This window comes from Dermacentor variabilis, chromosome 8, assembly GCF_050947875.1.
Source record: "Dermacentor variabilis isolate Ectoservices chromosome 8, ASM5094787v1, whole genome shotgun sequence".
NCBI lineage: Eukaryota > Metazoa > Arthropoda > Arachnida > Ixodida > Ixodidae > Dermacentor > Dermacentor variabilis.
In genome coordinates this window covers 155,564,674-155,591,078 of record NC_134575.1, presented here as the reverse complement: position 1 = coordinate 155,591,078, position 26,405 = coordinate 155,564,674, and the positions used below count along the sequence as shown (strand labels likewise).

At 43.6% G+C, this 26,405-nt stretch overlaps 1 protein-coding gene across 5 annotated transcripts in view; it reads left to right on the top strand.

Moving 5' to 3' along the window:
• Window positions 1-26,405, top strand: part of LOC142590689 (nuclear distribution protein nudE-like 1) — a 400,224-nt gene that overhangs the window by 333,012 nt on the left and 40,807 nt on the right. The window contains exon 9 of one of the 5 annotated variants that reach the window (XM_075703111.1): window positions 3,626-14,301. The exons of the other annotated variants lie outside the window; for them this stretch is intronic. Within the exon in view, the coding sequence (XP_075559226.1) occupies window positions 3,626-3,730 (105 nt within the window). The 3' untranslated portion in view covers window positions 3,731-14,301. Of the gene's footprint in view, window positions 1-3,625; window positions 14,302-26,405 lie in introns of those variants that run through there. 5 annotated transcript variants of the gene reach the window in all.

Sequence of the window (26,405 nt, the reverse complement as noted above, 5' to 3'; positions counted from 1 at the left end):
ACCACCTAGCGCCAGAACCACCGGAGCTTGCCAGACGATATGAATTCCATCACTGCGACCAGGCACCAAGTGAGTCTGCCGCCGCTTAGATCGCTGCTCTTCGAGCAACGGCACAGCACTGCAACTTCAACAACATCGACACCGTGCTACGGGATCGATTCGTGTTCGGACTGCGAATCGGCACGGTGAAGCAGCGACTACTGGCGAAAAAAGAGGCGTCTTTCACCAGTGCTGTTTAGGAAGCAGTTGCCACTGAGGCCATTGCCCGGGAAGCCAGCCTACCCTCGTTTCAAATAACGAACACGCTGCGTTTCGAGCCTGTGCATCAAGGGACGACGACTGGCGATGATGGCCAGCGAGGCACCGCCGAAGACGTTCTTTGGTTACGTGCAAGCCCCGCTCAACGATGGGACACAGAGAGCTTGGTGGGCGGCCCCTGCGCCAGCTGTGGACGCCCGCACGAACGCCGCCTGTGTCAGTTCCGTGGTGCCCAGTGCAGGAAATGTGGAAAAACTGGGCACATTGCTAAGGTTTGCCGGTCCCGGAGGCAGCTTAGCCCACGTCGAAATGCCAAAGACCAAGCCCAGACGCTACAATTCAAGACCACTCCTCGCACAAACTTTCGTACTGCGACGGCATGGTAGTTACTGCTATCAACGAAGTGTCTAAACCTGCAAAGAGCAAGATAGATGTGAGTGTAAAAATCGAAAGCACACAGTGTCAGATGGAGGTGGATTCGGGATAAACCTTTTCTATTATCTCCGACGCCACATCCAGACGCATTTTTCCAAAGGGGCATGTCTAAAACCTACAGCCACTCGTGACGTTATCATGAGGGACGAAGATACGTCATCCGCTGAACTCGGCAGCCAGAATCGGTACACAAGATCTAAAATAGAACATGCCATTTAACATGCAGCATAGTGACGGAAACTTTCTAGTGTCGTTAAAATCACGTGATTAAAATTGTTTTGTATTGGTGGTGATGAGGCTGCATATTATTCCCAAAATATTCTATATTCAATTCGATTCACTTCTGGTGCTATTTGATTCGTACTTGAGTCGGTTTCAAAAACTACTATTCGCACACCCCTATTAAATCCACACAAAAACAAAGCATGCACTTACTGCTAACTACTTTAATTTGCTATTTATATTCTCTCACTATATGTGTCAAATTGTTTTCGAGCCAACATAACTGTAGAGTATTTTGTGTGAGAACGAAGAATTGTTACAAATATTTGATTCCAAGAAAGCTCTGCTACTGCGAAAGCATTTTTGGTCAAACCACATTAAAGACAAACTGAGCCTTCCATCTGTAATAACGGAAGTCTTTAATACAACTTAAATGATGGTGGATTTTTATGTGTAGTGCAGTCAAACCAGAGTTAATACAAACCAGGATAAAGTTAATTATTCTCTTTTCACAACATTTGCTGACTGATACTAGCATAATATAGCTCCTACATAATGAGCTGCACATAGGCTATATCAAACTGGAGGTGTCCGCTGCCAACACAATTAAAGTCATAAAGGGAAGTGGGCTACAAAATGTTTGCACAATTTCGCCAATCAAGAACACCATTCTTACTGATGCAGAAAAACATTTCTTCGAGTCACAGTGAAAAATTAGTGCCTACTATTACAGCACAGTGTTTTGTCTTCGATGAATGAATTGTTTTCTTCATTTCTTCACTAGAGGACAAATTCATATATAGTCAGTCGCGAATGTATCAAACCCGGATATATCAAATTTTTGTACATATTGAGCAGTTGTAAAATCTCCTGCAATTCCCATGCAAAAGTATAGCCATGTACTACGTTCATATCGAACTCCTGTGCTGCCACATTCGATATATCCAATGCGACGGAAAACTGCACTTCTCCAAAGGAAGATGCGATCACTTTCGCGTCATCAGAAATATTTAATGCTGATGAATTTGAAACGGTGCTGTTCGATGCTGTTAAACAGCAGATTGAATCTGGAGGGCAGTACATGCCATGGAAGAAAAATGAGCATGGTGCTCTCAGTTTTGCTTGCTGCGTATCTGGAACCATGGCTTGTGCAAACTATGGGCATTCATTGTCAGCAAGAGCAGATTTCCACTCTGCTTCAAGAACACAAACAACCTCCCAGTTCAATAAGATTAATAAATCCCTTTATTAAGGATTCCCTTTATTAAGGACGAATTTTTCTTCAACTCTGAGGCTTTTATTTCGAGGAACCCGTATGGGTTTCTTTTGTAGCAATTGCTATGAACGGGTGGATGTCTGTTTTTCCCTTTATTAATTACTTCTCTCCACCTTGCGGGTTTCCGCAGAACTATACGTCAAACACTTGCCTTTGCTTCGTGTGTTGTCAACAAATTCGACTTGCCCTGCCATCTGCTAGCCGCCTGGTTAGCTCAGATGGTAGAGTGGCTGCCCCAGAAAGGCGGTGGTCCCGGGTTCGAGTCCCGAACCAGGACAAATTTTTCTTCAACTCTGAGGCTTTTATTTCGAGGAACCCGTTTGGATTTTTTTTGTAACAATTGCTATGAACGGGTGGATGTCTGATTTTCCCCTTATTAATTAATTCGCTCCACCTTGTGGGTTTCCGCAGAACTATACGTCAAAGTTCAATACGAATTTCACAAAAAGCATGGGTGATTTTTGTAAACGGGGCCAGGCACAGGATGCCAAACTGGAGATGCCACGAGTGGCCGAAGCGAATCCTACCCCAAAGCTAACTTGGGTGGATCTTTACATTTAAATTTAACTATCACTGCTCACCCCATCCACACTTTTGCAGAAAGACATTGTGGCATCGGTGCAGTTTGGGGGCTCATGCTGAATGCATTTTATTTCTGCTCCAGTGGGAATGGATTGAAATGTTCTGCAAGCTGAAGGCCACTTTTAGAACCGGTGTGTGAGGCGTTGGAGCGCTGATCAGCACGCACGAGATGCATTGACTCTTTAGGGTGGTAGAGAAGCAAGGACGACTGGTTTTCCAAAACCCAAAACAGCCTGGCTCATTGCCCGCATATAACAATCGGCCATTTAAAAGGCGTATTTTAGGTATATTGTAACAGACGTATGGCCTGGTACGTTAACGAGTGAGTGGCAGTACAAGTGTGCTGTTGCGACTTGTGACATACGGCATTCGTGTGCAGAAAAATAAGTTAACCTTCTTGCATTTGAAGTGGCCTTGGAGTAGGAAAGTGATAAATTTCCGCTGTTTATGACCTCAAGAAATTGTCCTAAACTTGCAGAGGCATCGGGTAAATTTCAGATTGGCATATTTTATATTTCAAGTTATCCATATATCGAACTATTTTGCAATCCTCTTTGAATTCGATATATCCGAGTTGGACTGTAAAACAAACACGTCACAAAGGCTTGTTTAATAAGTTAGTTCAGGCATATCAAATTACTTGGTATATTGCACCATTTATTGTGCATAAGCGTGTTGGTTATAACTGGGTTGGATTATGTAAGAAACTCTGAGCCCAACTGCGTGGCCTTAGAATGACGTGCACTGTTTGAGACATAAATGGGTCCGATGCTGGTGTCATTCTTGGCACGGCTCAAGGTGAAGTGATGTCTGCTTGGTGTAGACTGCCACGTTGGACGCCTCTGCTTGCAGACGATGGTAACGGTGGCTGCCACGACACCGCGTCGACGCCAGGGCGACACGTCTGCCAACAAGAACTTGTTTGCATCACCCCGCACCGATCGGCCTTGCAACTAGAGACCCCCTTGCTTCTGTTGTATTCTTCCAGTCTTTACCCTTATTTCACTGTTCGGATGGTGTCCTTTAGGAATGGTTTTCTCGGGCGACCACTTTTGGAGATGTTTCACTTTCACGGGGCCAGGCAAGCCCACATATAAAACCAACAGCATTTATAGTACTTTGCCAAGCTCGCTATCTTTGCACAGGGCCAAGAGCACTGTTGGCCATATACTTTGACGCATCCAGTGCCAATTCTTGCAAAATCTCGCAAAAGTGAAACTATTTCCAAAAGTGATGGCGATAAATACCACCCCTATTCTGTGCAAATGTTTCTCTCTATGCATTGAATGATACTTGAAGCAGCCTTCTGGAATGGAATATGGTTTCACACACGCCAGTCCTTCTGATTATCAAAGCATCAGCAAGTCCGTCTAGATACGTAGCTTCCTAGCTAACCACACACAGTTAGTCTATGCCGTCTATCTACTGTCCTTGCCACACATTATTGTATGTACTTGGTCCATTGTTATGCTCAATTTACATCAGTGATTGTGCATCTAACATTTCTTCCACCACATATCTATTTGTAGACAATTCTTGTTTCAAGAAATTTCAAGCTATTGCAAAAGTAGGGACAGCTGGGTGAGTTGGCTGACATGACGTCCCTGAGCAGCTGGCTCAAAGGAAGGGCATTATTTAAGCACAGCATTGTAGTCCTTGAAAAACTAAAGGGCAACTCGTAAAACTTACAAAATGCCATCACAGCTTTAAAAAAATACATTGCATGCCAAAAATTGGATACATCAGGTAAACTTTTCTTGGGCCCTAATGATTTGAGATATCAATGTTGTGTGCAAGGATTAGGGAAAGCAATCGTATCAGTGTAATGACAGGACACCGGAACTCTTGCCTGAGTTATGCAATGTATTCATATAATTAGAGGAAAAAGATGTGAGAAGTCTTTTACGAAAATGTTGCCCAGCATTGCTAGTGACCACAAATGGCTTCATATTATTGCACCTTGTCAGAATCTGTTGGATATTTCATTGAAATGATCCATGCTCGGGAACATTTGCGCCAAGCCTCTCTGACGTCATTTCATTTCACTTTTCTCTTTTTTCACGCTGTCACACACAACGAGTCGCAACCCAGCGAGGCTGTCAGTGTTGCCGATCAGCGTATTTTTCGGCAATGTTATGGTCACAGGTTGCATACCTGCCAGATTTAAGTACGATGGTATATCATTTGCTGCATAAATTTGTCACTCTTAATGCTGTTTTACGCACCTATAAACCTATTAGTCTCGCTGGCAGTGTTCTTAGAAATATGTGACTCGGCATTTGTTATTGAGAATTTTTTACTTCTGTGTTCAGCTGCCATTGGGTGATATTTTTAAAAACAATTTTCACATCTTTTTCTGGTAAAACAGTTTATTTTTTTGTTGTGGTGCACTTAGCATGGTGTGCATGCCAAGTATGTGTTTTTTGTCATGAATTGCACAATGAATGTGTGCCGATGATGCAGTAGTTTTGGAAAATGAGCATGTAATTATTTGATCAGAACTTTGATCAGCAGAATGAGGCTTTGCACAGGCTCTGGTCATGCATGCCTACACATGTGAGCCTTCAAAAACGCATATACAATAATCCTAGCAGAGCTGCAACACTCACTATACGCTGTCGTGCATGTTGCAATAGTACAGGAATGTGTTCTTTGCCATGTTTCAGAGCAGTGTGATCAGCACAACATCATTGAATTTCAAGACTGTTTTTCCAGTCTCTTTTGCTCGAGCCACTTCTAGATTTGTTTACTATGTTGCTTCTGTTAGTTTTATTCTTCTCTTTTTTTTTTTTCAAGTGCTTGACTTATTTATGGAGCTGGACGTTCATGTTGTAACTGCAGTGCTCTTTTGTATTTGTTTGCAATGGCTATATAATGGCTAAGTTCATCTTGACACCCTTTTTGTGTGTGTATGTGTTTATGCCATCACTCACTCTTCTTACTCTTTACGGAAAAGATTACTTACACAAAATTTTCATCTTATCTTTTAAACAGATAACTATCGAGACAGTAATTGGGGTAAGCCAATGACATTCCCATAAAGCCAATGAGGCCAAAATTCACTGGTAAAGTCTTGATTCTAAAGGTAGTCACATTAATAAAAAAAATATGTGATATGATAAAAGACAACTCGTCGCAGGTAGCCGTGAACTCGGCTAGGCAAACTATACCTACGTTCCGACAGCCTCGAACAGCACTTAAAATGAGTACGGGGCAAAATAATGGTGGAAGTCGTTGCTCCTCTCACCCAAAAGGCGACGAGACACGGGGTATTTCCATCTTGTGCTGCGTCAAAAAGCCGAGTCGTCGAGAGTAGATAGCTGCACTGTCACTTACACGTGTGTGTGTGTGTGTGTGTGTATATATACACACACACACACACACATGCGAAGGTTGTGGGTTCTGTTCCCACCTGCGGCAAGTTTTTTCATCCACTTTAATTTTCATTAATTCATCGTTTCATTATTTCATTTATAAAGCACAAGTAATTTCCCCTATGTTGTCCTTGGTGTCAGTGTTTGTTGGCTTCTTATGATATGACTAATATATATATATATATATATATATATATATATATATACGTGAAAACTTTCTCTCCTGAACGAATCGGAAGACTCCGCCACCGGGTTCTCTGTCACACACAGCCCGTACCACTAATAGAAACTGGCCCTGTCAACCTTTAACACCCGAACCCTTTGAGTGAGGCTAGCTTAGCAGGACTCTTTGAGGAACTATCCGACGTTGTTTGAGATATTATCGGCGTTAGTGAGATTAGAACTGATGAGGCTTATACATTGCTAAATAACGGCCACGTCCTCTGCTATAGAGGTCTTCCTGACAAGAAGCAATACATGGTAGGATTCCTAATCCATAACAACATAGCGGGCAACATTGAAAAATTCTACAGCATTAATGAGAGGGTAGCAGTAGTCGTAATCATACTTAATAAGATGTATAGGTTCAAGGTTGTACAAGCCTATGCTCCAACATCCACTCACGACGATCAGGAAGTAGATCACTTTTATGAAGATGTTGAACTGGCGATGAGAAAAGTGCAAACTTGGTATACTGTACTAATGGGTGACTTCAATGCAAAAGTGGGGAAAAGGCAGGCGGGTGAACAGGCAACTGGCAACTACGGCATCGATTCCAGAAACGCTAGAGGAGAGATGCTGGTAGAATTCGCAGAAAGAAATAAGATGAAAATAATGAACACCTTTTTGAGGAAGCGCATTAACATAAAGTGGACTTGGAACAGCCCTAATGATGAAACAAGAAATGAAATTGATTTCATACTTTCTGCCGATCCCAGCAGAGTGCAGGATGTAGCAGTGATAGGTAGGGTAAAGTGCAGTGATCATAGGTTAGTAAGGGCTAGGATTCACCTCAATTTGAAGAGAGAAAGAGTAAAATTGGTCAAGAAGAAACAGGTCAACCTAAAGGCAGTAAGGGTAAAAGCAGACGAATTCAGCCTGGTACTTGCAAACACAGATGCAGCTTTGGAACAGAGAGATGAAGATGACGTAGAGGTAATGAAGGAAACTGTAACTAGGCTGTCTTCAGAGCCAGCAATTGAAGTGGGAGGCAAGGCACCAAAACAACCAGTAGGCAAGCTCTCCCAAGTAACAAAGGACCTAATAAAGAAACGACAAAGAATGAAAGTGGCCAACTCAAGAGATAAGATAGAATTGGCCGAACTGTCAAAACTGATCAACAAGGCGAAAATAAGGGATATTCGAAACTATAACGTGAGAAAGACTGAAGAAGCCATAAAAAATGGATGCAGCCTGAAATCAGTGAGAAAGGAACTTAGCATAGGACAAACCAAGATGTATGCACTGAAAGATGAGCAGGGTAAAATCATCAGCAATCTTGAAGGTATAGTAAAAGCAGCGGAAGAATTCTATACTGACCTGTACAGTAGCCAGAGGAGTCTGGATACCTCCATTAGAAACTGTAATGAACAGGATACAGAAACTCCTCCTACATCTAGTGATGAGGTCAGAAGGGCCTGGCAAGACATGAAATGAGGAAGAGCAGCAGGAAAAGATGGAATAACAGTCGATTTAATCAAAGATGGAGCAGACATAATGCTTGGAAAACTGGTGGCTCTTTATACGAAGTGTCTATCGACTGCAAGGGTCCCAGAAAAGTGGAAGAATGCAAACATTATACTTATCCACAAAAAGGCAGCGTTAAAGAACTAAAAAATTATAGGCCCATTAGCTTAGTCCCAGTATTATATAAAATATTTACCAAAATAATCTCCAAAAGAATAAGGACAACACTGGAATTTAGTCAACCAAGGGAGCAGGCTGGCGTCAGGAAGAGATACTCTACAGTGGATCACATCTATGTCATTAACCAGGTTATCGAGAGAAATCCGCAGAGTACAATAAACCTCTCGATATCGCTTTCATAGAATACGAAAAGGCATTTCATTCAGTAGAGATACCAGCAGTTGTAGAGGCATTACGTAATCAACGAGTACAGTCTGCCTACATAAATACCTTGAAAAATATCTACTGAGTTCCCACAGATACCTTAATTCTACACGAGGAACATACCTATAAAAAAAGGGGTCAGACAGGGAGACACGATCTCCAATGTTAATCTCTCCAATGCTATTCACTGCATGCTTGGAAGAAGTATTCAAGCTATAAAACTGCGAAGGCTTAGTAGTAAGGATCGACTGCAAATATCTCAGCAACCTTCGATTTTCCGATGACATTGTTCTATTCAGCAAGACTGCAGACTAGTTGCAACAAATGATTGAGGACCTTAACAGAGAGAGTGTAAGAGTGGGGTTGAAGGTTAATATGGAGAAGACAATGATAAGAATAAAAAGCCAGGCAAAGAAATAAGAGTTCAGTGCCGCTAGTCAGCCTCTTGAGTCTGTGAAGGAGTATTTTTTCCAAAATACACTATACTGATGAGCGACTTCAATGCCAGGGTAGGCAAGAAGCAGGCTAGAGACAAGTCAGTGGGGGAGTATGGCATAGGCTTTAGCAATAGCAGGGGAGAGTTATTAGTAGAATTTGCAGAACAGAATAATATGGGGATAATGAATACCTTCTTCCGCAAGTGGGATAGCCGAAAGTGGACGTGGAGGAGCCCGAATGGCGAGACTAGAAATGAAATAGACCTTATACTCAGCGCTAACCCTGGCATCATACAAGATGCGGACGTGCTCGACAAGGTGTGCTGCAGTGACCATAGGATGTTAAGAACTCGAATTAACCTAGACTTGAGGAGGGAACAGAAGAAACTGGTACATAAGAAGCCAATCAATGAGTTAGCGGTAAGAGGGAAACTAGAAGAATCCCGGATCAAGCTACAGAACAGGTATTCGGCTTTAACTCAGGAAGAGGACCTTAGTGTTGAAGCAATGAACGACAATCTTATGGGCATCATTAAGGAGTGTGCAATAGAAGTCAGTGGTAACTCCATTAGACAGGATACCAGTAAGCTATCGCAGGATACGAAAGATCTGATAAACGCCAATGTATGAAAGCCTCTAACCCTACAGCTAGAATAGAATTGGCAGAACTTTCCAAATTAATCAACAAGCGTAAGACAGCTGACATAAGGAAGAATATTATGGATAGAATTGAACATGCTCTCAGGAACGGAGGAAGCCTAAAAGCACAGAAGAAGAAACTAGGAATTGGCAAGAATCAGATGTATGCATTAAGAGACAAAGCCAGCAATATCATTACTAATATGGATGAGATAGTTCAAGTGGCTGAGGAGTTCTATAGAGATTTATACAGTACCAATGGCACCCACGACGATAATGGAAGAGAGAATAGTCAATAGGAATTTAAAATCCCACATGTAACGCCAGAAGAAGTAAAGAAAGCCTTGGGAGCTGTGCAAAGGGAGAAGGCAGCTGGGGAGGATCAGGTAACAGCAGATTTGTTGAAGGATGGTGGGCAGATTGTGCTAGAGAAACTGGCCACCCTGTATACCCAATGCCTCATGACCTCGAACGTACCAGAATCTTGGAAGAACGCTAACATAATCCTAATCCATAAGAAAGGGGATGCCAAAGACTTGAAAAATTATAGACCGATCAGCTTACTGTCCGTTGCCTACAAAGTATTTACTAAGGTAATCGCAAATAGAATCAAGAACACCTTAGGCTTCTGTCAACCAAAGGATCAGGCAGGATTTCGTAAAGGCTACACAACAATTGACCATATTCACACTATCAATCGGGTGATAAAGAAATGTGCGGAATATAACCAACCCTTATATATAGCTTTCATTGATTACGAGAAAGCGTTTGATTCAGTCGAAACCTCAGCAGTCATGGAGGCATTACAAAATCAGGGTGTAGACGAGCCGTATGTAAAAATACTGAAAAATATCTATAGCGGTTCCACAGCCATTTGAGGATGACACGAGTTTTGGGAATTACATTCCCAAAGTTTGCAACAAAATGCGTTGGTGTTCCAGTAATTTTTGACTGTCACTGCATAAAAAGGGGTTTTAAGAACCTAAGTAGAGCAGTGCCTTTTTGCCACTAGTTTGACGTATTTTGAAATCTCCGCTAGCTTCAAAATTTGTTCTATGTGGATGTGCCTTGTGAGATCAATGGCTTCAATTTGTGTTTGTTATTCATTATGAAGCTGCAGCACGCACAACAAACGAGATACAGAGCAAAAGTTTCCATCACCTGCTCAATTTTGTGACTGCTCGTTGTGCTAGCTGGCAAATGATCCTGTGGCTCTCTTGTGACGCGCGCGCTGCAATTTTACAATGAATAGCTACCAACTCGGCTAACTATCAGTACTCTTACAGTTAAGTTTGTGCATTGCAATATATGCACTAAAGTAATCATAACTGAGGTTTTTTAGGGCACTAAAACGGACAAAAGACAGTGGCAAGACGCGGACACAGTGCTACTGTCTTGCCACTGTCTTTCATCCCTTTTCGTGCGCTAAAAAACCTCAGTTATGAAATACCAACATGCCCTAACCTACGCTCTTTAAAGTAATCAATTTCAAATGTTGGTTAGTGGAATTCGTTAATCTTAATGTCCATCCACCTCATCAAGTTATCCAGCTCAAGGAGTATGTTTGTGCCGTATGCCACAGGCAATTTCTAAAAATTAAAGAAAAAAAGATTTAAAGAAAAAAAAGGCATCCTGTATGCGTTCATGAGTGCTTCATTTGAAGCTCACGTGCTGACCCAGCTGCACTTGTTCAGAGAATGCAAGCTGTTTGGCCGAGTGGAAAAATGCATCTAGCTGGCATAACTTTAACAATCGTCACTTACAGCGCATACATAGACGAGGGACAAAAAGGACAGCGAAGACAAGCGCTGAGTTCCAACTGATTTTTATTTTCAGAAACAAACGTATATATCCTAAGACACTAAGACAAAAGCGCCACCTACAAAGCGGCAACCCGACATGAGTATGCATTTCTTGGAAAAGGCGAACGCTTCCATTGATTCTTCTTTATTAAGCGAACTGGTGTTGATCTGAGGAGGGTAAAATTGCAGGCAAAATGCACTTTATTAAAATTGAATTCGGGCACTCTTGCACAATCTGTAGACAGCAAGGAAGGGTTGGCCCTTCGGATGTTTTTCTCCACCAGAACCCACAAGCCGGGAACGCCCTTCCGTGTCATTATTTTGGAAAAAGGCACGTGGCAATATTCTCTTTCCTGTTGGCTTCAGTGTCACCTTAAGAAGCTAAATGTTAATGATCCATTTCTGGTTAAAGAATCTTTCGAGGTGATACACTACCTTTCTCAACATTCTGACGTCCCATTTAAGGCTATGTCCATAGATATAAAAGACTTGTTTTATTCTATTCCGCATCAGGTGCTCCTGGTTGTTGTCGAAGATGCCATTAGTAGTTTTGCTGACATTGCGTTCCAGAATGAATGTGGTGTGTCTGTTTCAGACTTTATCAAATTGCTTCAACTTTACCTTTCCTCAACTTCCGCCGAATGGAAAGGAAATGCTTTCCTTCAAGAAAGCGGGATATGTATAGGGTCATGTATCGCTCCCTTGTTGAGCGATTTATTTTTGGCTTGCCTGTAGTCGGATACAACTTTAGAAAAAAGGGGACATTTACTCCTCCGAGGCGGAGGCACATGAGCACCCACCAATGGGCACGCACTCTGGACTAACGTCATCAGCCGGATGGCCGGTAAGCCCGCAGACGGAGAAGATGGCCGCCTGCGCTTCGAGCTGGGTGAGGTCGCATCAGCTTTGTGCTTCAGCCCCTCGTCAGAGTGAATTTCAGAACTGTTTGTGATGGTCTATGATGCCGGAAATATTATGAGCTTACGATGCGGCATTTGTGCCGCGTGCGTTTATTCTGAGCCGTGATCCGGCGAAGGAACATTGCAGCGAACATCGCTGGCGCTGCGCTACGCTTTGCCTGAAAACAGTATCCCGCGGCGACCGCTACGAACACCCATCCTGCGTGTTTGTTCCATGTTGTTTTATTTCGCTCCCAAGTGAAGTTACGACGAGAAAAGTTTTCCAAAGACTGGTGACTACTGTTAGCGGCGGGTGTGTTTCTGTACTGTGTCGCTGCGTTTTTCGTCGGACGGGGTGAAGTGATGGAGCAAAACCATTCTCAGGAGAAATCAGAAAAAGCGTGCACGCATGAAACAAACTTACGAGTGTCTCAACAGAAAATATTTGCAGAAAAAGCCTTCAACGCAAAGATTTGTCACCATCAACTTAGCGTGAACGATCATTGTCAGCAATGAGATAGCCAAGCGTCTAGCGACGGTGTTCGAGCGTTGTGTAGCACCGTCGATTGATTGCTGTCCACCAGTGCTCACTGCACGCGCAAGCTGTAGAATGCGTGCTGTGAAATTGTGAAAACTCAAACAAAAAAATATAAATTTTATGCTATTTAAAAAATAAGAGTATTTATTTAAATCGATGAATGAAGCATTTTTGTACCATCCTGCCTCGACCGTATTCTCGCCCCAGGTTTGTAATGGTTGCGATAAATGCATTGTTTTACACAAGTACTTTTTCAATAGCAACTGATTCATTTTAAGCTTGTAAAACGAGTAGTAGATACGCCGTGTACATGTAGCCAAGCGCAAAAGCCATGCAGAGCTGCTCTTTCTACTTTTGTCACTTGCAATGAAGCTAAAGAGCAGATGACGGGCAGTGTTGTAGAAGGCACGGGGTTATTTTTCTGTTGCTATCCGGCATGTGCTGTAGCACATGAGAGCTCTACTAAACCAGTCATCAAAATACAAAAGTCTTTATTTATACCGAGAATTACACATTTCAGGAGCACGATTTTTCGAGCAGGACTATTTTAGTCGCGGAGGCAATCGGCTGTCACGCTTCAGTCATCTGGGCGGGGCCTCCCTTTTTTCTAAAGTTGTATCCGTCTATAGACAGGAACGTCACGTCACGGATGGGCAATACAAAAATCTAAAAAGCCTTTCGTTATGTCGATGATTTTTTGGTTCTGTTTAATTGTGAGGACAGCTGTGTGGCGGCCTCTGTTCGTCAAGCGTCAGATCTGTTCGAAAAATGCTTATCTCCGCTCACACTCACACATGAGCTTCAGGTGAATGGGTCACTCAGGTGTTTAGATTTGAAGTTATCTTTTACCCGGCAACATGTATGCTGGATCTACGAGCCGCGAGCTAACAAGGCTTTGTTTTCCCATGCACCTGCCCGTTCAAAACTCATTAAAAGAGGTATCGTTCAGGCTTGCTTGCATAATGCACTAACAAAATCATGTTATCATTTGATAGAACCTAGTTTCAGTTCGCAGATAGCTCGGTTGAAGGCTGCAGGGTACTCGAGCAACCTTCTTGTCTCAGTCTTGGAGAACCTACGTAATAAGTTTAGCACCGATCCTCACAGCTTTGAGCCTCACGTACATGAACGAAGAAACAAAACAGCTGTTATCCTGTACATTCATGGAATATCCCACAAACTAAATAAATAGGACAAAGAGCAGGTATCGACGTTGTTTTCTCTGCTCCAAAAAAAACTTGCCCAGCTTTGTTTAGAACCAAGCCTGCTGCTAAGAAACGTAGTATTTGCAGCATTAATCATAGAAAAAAGTATACAGTTTGTTCGAAAAGTGTAGTGTATAAGATACCTCTGAAATGCGGTAGGTCTTGTATAGGACAGACAGGTAGATGTCTTAACGTTAGGTTACAAGAACACAGCAATAAAGTACACAAAGGGCGGGAAGGCTTTCTAGGTGTTCATTGCGCACAATGCGGCTGCGTCCCGATTTTTGAAGAAACAACTATCTTAGCTAGGCATTCTAATGAATGTACCAGAATTATCATTGAAGCAGCAGCGATTGCCGATGGTGACTCTGTTAGTAAGCCATCAATTGCATTAACAGACAAAGAACTGGTTTTTCTGAGGTTCCACATGCGCTATCGTTCATCTTAGGTAATAAATTTTGAATGCATACTCATGTCGGGTTGCCGCTTTGTAGGTGGCGCTTTTGTCTTGGTGTCTTAGGATATATACGTTTGTTTCTGAAAATAAAAATCAGTTGGAAGTCAGCGCTTGTCTTTGTCGTCCTTTTTGTCCCTTGTCTATGTATGCGCTGTAAGTGACGATTGATACCATGGAATACCAACTAGCCCGTACCCAAACCTTGCTTCAGTATATAACGTTAACAGTATAATGTTTTCCTTTCTAGCTGATGTGGCTGCATCACTTTGCTACTGGTATTCCACACATCATGATTCCACTTGCCCACCGTGAGCTTGACCTTTGCAGCCATAACTTGCGACATGTTGCGCGCATTGACATGTTTAGGGTTAGGACATTCCATCTTATATCAAATTACAGAGCAACATTTTTTTAAGGTGTAGTGGCGCATTCAGAGCTTTGCGTATAATTTCTCTTATGTAGGCTTAGATTTGGCCTCGATTACTGCAATGTTTCTTACAATCTGGCACCACTGTCTATGCAAGTTTTGTAATAGGTGCTCAGCCACCATGGGAATGCCGGTATGTTATATTAGTGTGAGGCTTGTCTCTGAATGTGGCTTGGCTTAAAATAGTGCCGTTTCTGTACAAATTATGGTTTCTAAGAATATAATCATTGGGCAGGATTTACGAGTTCCAGTTCCATTCAGTCTCTGCTCTTCTTCAGCCACTTCTTAATAAAGGATGGATGCTCTACAGGCTGACATGAAGTGGCAAAGCTGCCTCGTCTACCTAGATGACATGATAATTTTCTGAGCCAGCTTTTCTGGGCATTTTATTCAACCACAGCAAGTACTCAAGGCAAACCAATTGGCTAACCTTACACTAAAGTCTCAAATATGCCACCTTGGCTACGAAGAGCTGAACTTCCTTGGCCATGTCGTGAGTGCAAAAGGCATCCATCCCTATCCTCAGAAGACTGTTGCTGTGGTCTTTTTTTCAGCTTCTGCCGATAAGAAAACTGTACGACACTCCTGGGTTTTTGCGCATTCTACCGGCACTGTGTAAATAATTTTCAAAGATTGCTGAATCAGTTACTCATCTCACAAAAGATATTGATACGTTCTATACGGCCGCCGCCGGTATGTGCGAGGCCATGAAAATGATGCTGAACTCGCGCGCGGGTGGAAAAACAGACGACAACGACGCTGAGTTGACTGCTCTTATGAAGTGCTTTTATACGTCCTCTACACTGGCTAACTCATCTCCTGGCCGTGACAATATGTCGTTCAGTTGGAGCTGTGAACAAGAAGCGGCTTTCACGAAGCCCTGCCTGGTGCCCATTCTTGGCCAGGAGGCCAAGACTGAAATGCAAGTAACGTGGGTCTTGTACAGTGGCAGGAGAGCATTGAAAGACTTGTCACAAGTTGCACTCCATCACACCTAGAGTCCAACTACACCACTACGATGTGCCTTACTGTTGTATCATCATCATCAGCCCATTTTATGTCCACTGCAGGACGAAGGACTCTCCCTGCTATCTCCGATTACGCCTGTCCTGTGCCAACTGATTCCAACTTGTGCCTGCAAATTTCTGAATTTCATCACCCCACCTAGTTTTCTGCCATCCTTGACTGTGCTTCCCTTCTCTTGGCACCCATTATGTAACTCTAATAGTCCACCGGTTATCCATCCTATGTATTACATGGCCTGCCCAGCTCCATTTTTTTCTCTTAGTGTCAATTAGAATATCGGCTATCCTGATTTGGTCTCTGATCCACACCGCTCTCTTCCCATCTCTTCACGCTTCGCCTAACTTTTTTCGTTCCATTGCTCTTTGGGCTCTTTACCGATGTATGGGTACTTGTAAAGTTTCGAGCTTACCTTTACGGCCACCCATTCAATGTTGTGACAGATGACGACTCATGCTAGCTGGCAAATTTAAGGAATCCTTGTGGACCGCTGGTATGGTGAAGCCTACACCTGCAGAAATATGACGTGACGATCATGTACAAGTCCAGGCGCACACATGAAGATGCTGACACGTTGTACGCATACCCATTGAACCTGCTGATTAAGACATTAAGGACAGCAGCATTGATGACAGATTTGGCCATGCTGCAGTCACAGATGAGGAATAACGACCTGTAATCAGAAGGCTGCAATGCAGCTCTGCCCCGCTAAATAGCTCATGAACTGTGATCCTTTTGTTTATGACAGGGCACCTTGCGTAAAAAGAACTCAACTGCCAGCAACAAAACCTACCATTTGGATATGCCAGGAGGGAGACCTCCGTGACAAAATGACGAGACACCGTCTGGCCACTTAGGCTACACCTGAACCCTTGCTAAAGTGAAAATCCTACTAATTGGCCGAAACTTTCCACTTGTGTTAAAAGGTATAACCAAGCCTGTCGTAAGTGCAAGCGCTCCAAGTCACCAGCTGTGACACCTGCGGGATTACTGAAACCCATTGACTCACCTTGAAGACCTGTTAGCAAGTCTGCATGGATCTCTTGGGCCTGTTTCCTCTGTCGTCTTCGGGAAACAAGTTGATTATCATTGCCAGAGATTATTTAACGTGCTCTGCTGAAGCAACGGCTCTGTCTCGAGGTACTGCTTCCGCGGTTGTGCAGTTTTTCTTGCAGAACATTGTATTGCCTCGTGGCGCCTCCTTGTGGGTTATTACAAAGCAAGGAATGGCATGCAAGGCTCATCAAAGACGTTTTCCAACTCAATTACACAATGTATTGAAAGGCGGCTGTCTATCACCCGCAGACAAATGGCCTGACCGAGAGGCCCAACAAAACGATGACTCACATGCTGCTCATGTAACGTAGACGGACAGCACGAGACTCGGGACGAGGTGATAGTGTACGTAGCATTTGGATAGAACACCGCTGCACTAGCAACCACGTGCTTAGCGCCGTTCTACTTTGTTCACAATCGTGAAGTTCAGGCAGTGCTGGAAGCAACGCTCCCACGCAACGACTATTCGTGCAGCACAGCCAAGACTCGCACTCGGCTTGCAGCCGAGGCTCAAACTGACTCGTACAAACATGAACAAACAACAGTGCATAGACGTATGACACGGCAAGCACTGCCATCGACGAGTTGATTACCAATCAGGTGATCAGGTTCCTGGCCGAGAAGCTTTTCATCTGGTACTTTGGACCTTACAAAGTGCTGCGGTGAATAAGTGATGTCAAAGTTGTTCCTGGCAGAAGCCAACCACCTCGATGTAGACAGCCACCGTCCGAGACTCTGCACATTGTATTGCTAAAACCATACTGCACTCCATAAGCGCCATGGTTCTTGGGCTCCATTGTTTTTGTTGTCAACCATCACTTAGTGCCTCAGCGACTCTACCGTGCGCTCTATGAGTGTACGTCAACAAGTGTTTTTGTGTGCATGTGCCTCTGCGTGTGTGCCTTGTGGTATGTTTGCTTCTCTTAGCATTAAGTCAACAATCTTTCTAGAGGAGAAAATAATGCAACACCGCCCTGCAACTGGTGCCGCTGAGTTAGAAATCAAGGATGCTTCTGTTCATGGATGCCAGGAAGAAGCAGACAAAAACTCATTTCATCCACTGGTGCTTTCATTTTTTTCTTGTGCTGTGTTGATTGTTGGAGACCTGGATTCAACAGCTTTATCATCTAAAGGTTGGCTGTTTTTCTAAAGCGTGATGATATCAACAAGCAAATAAAGGCTTTTTCTTTTGGTTTACAGTATACACTGTAAACCAAGGAACATTTGGCTAAAGGTGTTTTGCAACACCCAATGAAGGCCCAGCCTCCCCTCGGTAATATGAGCACATGCGATTGCAACATAGCATTAACAGTATGCATAAAGTCTGCTTACCTTTTGGCAACTTGGTGAGGCATGCCACTGGTGCAGACGTGAGTGGTTTGTGATTCCACGGCGCCACCACAGGCTTTCTGTAGTTTGCTGAAAGCTGCACTGCATTGGGCGTCTGTTTTGAATAGGTTGATTTCATTTTGGCGCATTAACAACTCTCGCAAAAAGGGTGGGTCCGTACTTACTTTTCAACATGCAGCCTCATGCACAGAGATAGGGCAGTCAGATTAAAAAAATTGTTGGACAGGTGATGGTGGCAATGTGGTCAGGAAGGCTGTTCCTGTCCTTGGCAGCTCAGTCAGCTGAAAAAATTGCCGTAGCAGGCGTGTGGACGACAGACTACTAGAATGAAATGAGCTGTGCATCGGGATGGGGCTGGTATGCACGTTAACCCTTTAAGCATCAGTGCCATAAACAAGTCCCAAATGGTTGGTGCTATAAGTTTAAGACACCATCTGTATGTTTGAAAAACGTGCCAATTGTTCACCTCTCTGTTGCCCAGCAAGTGCTGCCACCCTGTGCGGATACAATAAAATTTTTTCACTCCTTAGTCTCTTTGGTTTTAATTGTACGGCATGTTTACGGCGGCATGTTGGCGAATGCTCATGCGTGTGTAAGCACACAGTTTGTCAGTTTTGGTTTTGTCTCGCAGGCTGTTTTCATTTGTCACACTCACTAAAACTGATGTCTATCTGGTTTCTAATCTCTCAAAGGGTCATCGATAGATGCTCGCTCGTTTATTGCTCACACGAGTGCAATTACATCTGTTCACAGGCGAGCACTGGTATTACCGACAATGCCATCATATACGAATGATGCTGCAATGCCTGCACTTCTTTTCTTGAGACTCGCAAAAGCCGATTGCCGTTCATTGGCGATGGTAAGAAGGATTACTAGAAGTTACTGACTTGTTTTTTTGAAAGGCACACAAACATCAAGTTTTCTTGCATGCGTTCACATACACGGTTCAAGGGCACTATAGATGTGCGTGCGGGTTGCCCCTCTGCGAGTCGAGCAGTGATTCCTTCGATGCGGACTGCTGCCGAATCAGAATATATCTATTCGACTGTATCTACTTTTTTATTCTTGTAAGTATTTATGCAAGCCCATCTGTATTCATGACTAAGCAGTGCACATTTACCTACAGAAAATATTTTTTGTCGCTTTACGGTCACCGAAAAAAAAATTGCGGTAAATGTTTTTCGAGATAGGTCACTCTGAAGATTTTAAATTTGCAATAAAAAAATTTACCCTCATAGGGTTAAGATGGTTAACATTATTAGTCTACTTCAGCCACTTTGTGTCTATCTATTTATCCATCTACCTGTCCTGTTTACAATACTCAATTTTAAAAGTCCTTTAAAGTTTATCTGACACTGACCAGATTCAAACCGGCGTCGCATAGTTTTGTCAAGCATACTGAGTTGAATGATTTAGCGCTGCCTAGTGAATGCCTGCGGGCAACTAGGCAATAATTCTCAGCATTACCACGTACTGGCGCCAGCTGTGCCATCTCGAAGGCCACAGCGTCTGATTTCGCAGCCTGCTGTGCTGGATGGTGCAGCCCGTCCAGGAAGACCTGGCTGCTGTGCAGAGCTGATGTCTGCGATACATTTCGGTGGTGGCACATAGAGCTTGTCGCCAGATATCTTGCTTGCATTAGCGTCAGCATTCTTTATGAGATGGGCTAGAATTTATAAACTTGGAGTAAAAATGGTGTTTCCATATATATAAAAAAAAAGTAAGAAGTCTTCGTGGATCATGAAACCTGTATGAATATGAGGAATGCTCAAGTTCAGCAGCACAGTTCTAGATGGATTCAAGCTCATTAGCGAAGCAATCCAAGTGTGGTTCCTGTATAGAGAATGGATATTCCAATTTATTTCTTACTACTAAGCAAGCAATTTTATGTATTATGGTATGTGGTGCAAATGTTGTTTTAGATTGCAGGAGCTTGGATGTAGGCAACATGCACTCTCAGAGAAAAGTTGCTAGAAATGCTGTCGCTAACGGACCAACAACTGATGTTTATGGTGCCTAGTTTGTTCAGTGTAATGCAGGGTGGACAATCTGGGAAGCCCCGTGCAACATTTCTTGTAAGAACTCTTTAATCTGCGGGCACTATTATCTTTATGTAACCCTATGCTTTTATAAACAATGGTGAGTAGCGTGAGAGAGAAGGTGGCAAGAAATTAACGTCTTGTTTATTTGTACTATCGTGATGCAGCTCATTGTTTGAAAGGTTATTGAGGCACATAATTTGTTGTACTAATTTTTCTCCCATCATGCTTAAGCAAAGAAACGGTGATTTTGAATGTGACAAGAGAAGAGGCCATGTTTATTGGCATAGTAAAAGAGCTGCTCATATATGCAGTTGGAGCATGACTTGTTTACTATTCACAATGAAGATATGAAAAGTCTTTCCTGAGCTAAAATATGGAGGGTTCACTAGTGTATGACCAAACTTGCGGATAGCAAATGCTTCAAAAGCCTTGTGCATTCATTCTTCCCGATATCTCTTGAGGAGCATTAATTTTTGTGAGTGCCTTGATGTCACAATAGCGTCCATAGTGCCTGGTCTGGCATTTCAAGTTTAACATCTGGTTAGGATACTGTGTATGTCTCCCAAGTGCCATACTTGGGAAGCGTTTACATGCTAGAAGCTTGATTTTCTACAAACATTGAAAATATGTGTCAGTACTCGTTTGACCTTCTCTGAGCAGAGCACGCCACGAAGGCAGAAGGGCTCACTCGTGTTTCACACCCAGTTTATTTTTAAACTTGATCATCGTGCAACTTTTGTTGCGTCTAAATTAATGGCAGGTTTCTTGATGCAGCCATTTCCAAGATAGCTTGCTTTTTAGTCCTTGAGTCATAATTCACTGATGCAGCAAGGCCACTCAGTTGACTGCATCGGCTCCAACCCTCTAATGTTGTGCTGTCTGTTTCAGAATCTTCCAGTAATCCTCTTTTGATGTAAATAATATTGACCTAAGCAATGTTGGCTCAACCCTTTCAGGGTCAATTTTTTCGCCATGTGCGACCGCCCAGGGTAGATTTTTTTATTGCATATTCCAATTCTTCTGAGGGACCCATTTCGAAAAAAATTTGCCGTAATTTGCTTGGGGTGACTGTAAAGTGGGAAAAAAATATTTTGCGTTGGTATATATGTACTCTTTATTCATGAATAATAATAAAAAAGGAAATAAGCTTACAAGAATTATAAATTTAATGCATTGTTATAATTCAAAACTTAAAATATGCGCACACGAGAATATTTCGCAAGTCTGAAATGTTCCTGCTCTTACACTAATACTTACGTCCACAGCATAGTCGAACTGCATAGGTGAGCGCATTCAAGAAAACTGTGTGGTTATGTGCCCATCAAAAAAGCAAAATGTGTGACAAACTTCCGCTAATCTTCATCTTATTGCCAACCAGAGGCAATTAGTTATCGCGAGTCTCCCCAGAAAAAGAAAAGGAAACACAAGCACGGTGGCATCCTTCTTATGCGCATCCCTGTGAACACTAAACGATAGAGAAACATGTGGTCGCCCTTTGAGCAATTAGTAACAAGATAGCTGTCAGTTTTGCAGGCGCAAGAAGTCGAAACTGCCCATGGAACAAAACCCTAACCGCTGCCCGCCAGCGCAAGCGCCAATGCGCAAGCGGTAGTATATAGACGCACCGGAGCAAACTAGCTCTAAAACAAACCATGCAACGAAACCCAAGAGAGGGAGGCACAAGAAAAAAATTCCCTGTATTCCCACATAGTGGCAGCACATGCCAGGAAAGAAAAAAATTAGGAAATTGGCGCGCTTTTTAGATGTACAGACGACGACGTAAATATACGGCATCAACTGTTTTGGACTTGTTCGTGGCACTGTATATTTACGTCATTGACCCTGAAAGGATTAAGAAACATTGGGGTTCCAAAGCAACGCGTGGGCTTGGAGAGGCCATAGTCGGGGCTGATTTCGGCCAACAGGGGTTTCCAATGTGTACCTAAATTTGAGCACAAGAGTGCATGCTACTGTCACTGGAATGTAGCAGCCAAGGATAAGCTCGGCTGCGGATTGGTCCCAAGGTTTGTGCAGTTGTTGCATGTTGAAACAAATGTGGCGGAGTTTTCCACAATCACTTGCCACTACAAAGGCCATATCTTACAGGGATTGTTACCTTTTTTATCAAACATAATTAGATGTCGAGCATGAGAGGAGCATACGTTCACAATGCTGTGTGTGTCTGCTCCTGTCCGTCTTGTGTTGCCCCGCCGTACAACCACCATCAGAATTAACCTGCACGATTGTGACGCAGCAGCATAATTACGACGAATGGAAGCTGTAAAGAGCAAATAGCGAAGGCCTGGAAAGGAAAATGCATTAAGCTAGCAGTTTCAAGCTAACCCAGGCAGAAATTGCTAGTGCAGTTGACAGGATAAACTAAAGGGTGCAAAATTGATCCAGCCCCCACAGCACCTTTCATAGCCTCAATGTTGCTTCACATCATAAAGCCCAATTAATCAGTCTTGCCATTTCACAACTGGTGAGTTGAGAAACACTGTTTCAATCAGCTGCATTGTATGTTGCAAAAGGATACATGTGCTTATGCAATAACATCCACCCCCTTTTTTTAAGTGCTTCTCGTAAGTGATTTACAGGTGTTCTTAATTGGAATACTATTCACAAGCAACATTTGTCATCTGGACAAGCATCTACTGTGTGTCGCTGTGGGTCTGTTGCCATGAAAAACTTTTGCACTCTTTCACGCTGCCTTGAGCCTGTACTTTGTCATCGTGAACTGCACAGACCCGCACTGTGCACTGCATTTCCTCTCGGGCAGTGTTGTTTATTAGTGTTGTTGACAGCTTGCTGAATTGTATGCTCACTCGTTTGTTATGGTGCTGTAGGAAGATTCTTAAAATTCTTGCCCCGTGATGTCAAATTGCAAAAAAAGGAAAAATATGATGTGGAAAGTGGGTTTGGTGTAGCTGTAACGTCAGGCATGAAAAACTATTGTTGAACAATAATGTGTAGTTGCCCATTCGTTTGTGAGCTCACAAGTGTCCATTTGCATTTGTGTTTTGGTACTTGCTTCATTTGCAGTTGCTTGAGTACATTTTATCTATTTATATGTATTGTGGAAGTTTAGCAAAGTATGATGTGGGGGGCACAAAAGGTAAGCGAAAAGAGCACAGAAAGAGTGCCAGGCCCACGACTTGTTTCTGTCTGGATGTGCCTGTCCAGAGAACAGAGCATCACAAGTTACACTGCACATTATTGTGTAGCCATGTCTAGAATCTGAAAATCTCCTTTAAGACAGAAGGAAGGCTGGATGCATTGGTCACCCTTTTTCTTGATAAACAATGGTTTCATCAGCTCACGTGCCATCACGTCACAGCTTCTTCCAAGTTGCCACACTGCTCAGGTGTGACCCAGCTTTGTGCCCAATCATTGTTCGGTTGTGTACATACCAGCCGGTTTGGATGATGTATGATTTGCCATGGATCAGAGGTGTTTCATATACCATGACTATAGCTCAATGCAGACAGGGCCTAGAGTACCTCCTTTCTTATGAAAAATTCGTGTCGAAGCACAGAAGCAAGGGTGCATGTTCGTCATTGAGAAGACACATGAATAGAAAAGCCCTTTTGATCAGAATAGTTTTTAACCTAGCTAGTTGTTTCATAGCTATAGACGAGTTTTGAACAACTGAACTGAAAAAAACAAAGGACTATGCTTTTAATTAGGAAGGAACAGCGCCAACTAAGACAATCACGAGAGGGAGAATGACACAGGACAAGCGCCAACTTCACCTATCTTTATTCACCGAAAAATCAGCAAATATAAGGAAAATCACTGACATGCGCACTATGGACCATAATGCATCATCTGCCAAACCGTTCAAGATAGGACATTTCGCTTTTGAGGACGGTCACAGAAGTATCAATAACGCAGTTTTTTACTCTTTTCTTTATATGGAATGCTTCCAAAACCTCACGTGCCTTTGTTTCTCTGCTTCTGCCAAGAATCTTTATCTCGGAACCGTGGTTCACACTTGTTGCAGTAGAGGCATTGTTTCCGTGGCGAATGTTCTGCCGCTCGGTCACACGCAGTGCAAGTTGCACAATGTTGTGAAAGATGCGCACCTCCTTCTTCATGCAGTGCGTGCGAGCTTTGACAAGCAAGTTGATACGTTGGTTTCAGCAAGGTTCCCAAGCACGGTTATCATAGCAGTGGCTGAATTGATCTTGCAGAAAATCAAAGGTGCCATGGTCAAGAAACCGTGCGCACAAGAAAAACAAAATGTGAAGCCAAAAGTGGTTCCGTATGTACATAGGATAGCCCACATTATGAAAAAGGTGGCAAACGAATACGGTGTCCCAGTCATGTTTTCGGCTCCTCGGAAACAAGCACAGCTCTGCGCCCGCGTCGGAGCGAGGGTATGAGGAGCAGCTGCACCAAAAGATATGGAAAGCAGATTGTAAAGGGCTGACCGGTGTGATATATGAAATACCTTTGACCTGCGGGAAAACCGATGTGGGCCAAATGGGTAAATGCGTGAGTGACCTTGCAGCTGAGCACGTGCGGTCGTTGAAAGAAGGTGGTGCACATTTTTCGCAACATTGCGCAGCTTGCACGGCGTGTGACCAAGCAGCAGAACATTCGCCACGGAAACAATGCCTCTACTGCAAGAAGTGTGAACCACGGTTCCGAGAGATAAAGATTCTTGGCGGAAGCAAAGGCACGTGAGGTTTTGGAAGCATTCCATGTAAAAGAAGAGAGGAAAAAACTGTGTTAGTGATACTTCCGTGACCCTCTTCAAAAGCCAAATGTCCTGTCTTGAACGGTTTGGCAGATTATGCATTATGGTCCATAGTGCGCATGTCCGTAATTTTCCTTATATTTGCTGATTTTTTGGTGAATAAAGATAGGTGAAGTTGGCGCTTGTCCTGTGTCGTTCTCCTTTTGTGATCGTCATAGTTTGCGCTGTTCCTTCTTAATTCAAATATGCACCATCTAGCCCCAATGAATGTTGTCATGAGATTATACTTTTGCCTGTATAGTACCCCGGGTTTTTCTACCCTTCTTCCTTCGTCCTTTGTTTTTTCAATTCTGCTGTTCAAATCTCGTCTTACCCCTTTTGATCAGTTGTAGCCAAGAATGGTCCCTGCTAATTAGAAGCCATCCTAAAGTGAATGGCTTTCCTTGCCTTTCTTGCCCAATTTTTGTGGTTGGCAGGCAGTGGTCACACTGGTTGGCGATTGGTTCGATGCAAATGATGCATGCTCCCATGCAAGAGTTGTGGGGCACATTCGTTGCTGAATGCTACCTAGCTCTTTGAGGCACCCGTGAGCTTTGGAGCCTCTGAAGGGTTAGTAGCTGCGATAAGCACGACAGCCCTCCTCTTCTGCTCATCCAGGAGAGGATGACGTCTTCCATGTTGTCACTCGAAGGGACATGAAATCAACTGGGGAAGGCACGCATTCTTTCCAGAAAAAAAGGAACACCTTTATTTTGAGTGGCTCAAGATTCAGACTACACCACACACTTCGAAGAGGAGCAATGGCAATCTGCCATCAGTGTATGTGCCCTGCCTGTGTCACGTGTTCAGGCCTGTTTAGGTGAACTGTCCAAATGCATTCTTCCTCTCTTTTACCTGCGAACAAGGCCCCCGTGTGGGAGCCGAATGGTCATTTTCTATGAAATGTATACTTTGGCCGGCGTAGTACCCCAGTTTTTTTCTGCCCTTCACAATAATGCCGCCAGCATTGCGCGAAGAAAAAGACGACCGACATATCCCAACTGCGTAGCCGCCACACTGCGAGCGTCAAGCAAAGCACCGCAAGGCAACGCTCGGCCGGTGCTGTCAGGCCGGTGGCTTGTGCGCGAGAATCGGACGATTGGCACGCGACAGGAGGGGACAAAGAGGAGAATGACGTTCGAAGGGGCGAAGCTCGAGGGACGTTTTTTGTTGTTGTTGAGTGCTCAGTTGGTTTTTGTTGACGGGCACAGGTTCGCCCAGCATAAATCAGTTTTCGTAGAAACGGCTGTTGGAACTGTTGGTTACATCTCTGGTGGAGGTGCGGGGTATGATTCCAAGCCCCACACACGCCAGGGAAGGTAGCCCGGATCTCCGAAGTTTGGAGCCAACAGAATTAACGCCTGTCCACCAACTTCAAATTGTCGCCAGGTGTAATGGTTGGGACGAGACAAAGAAACTCTGGTATGTGTACTTCGCTCTGGAGGAATCTGCGTGCACGTGGTTTCAAAACCACGAAGCGTCGTTATCATCGTGGAACAACTTCCGACGAGAGCTGCTAGCTACAAACCCGAGCACGGACCGCAGAGAGAGGGCAGAAGCCGCTCTTCAGGC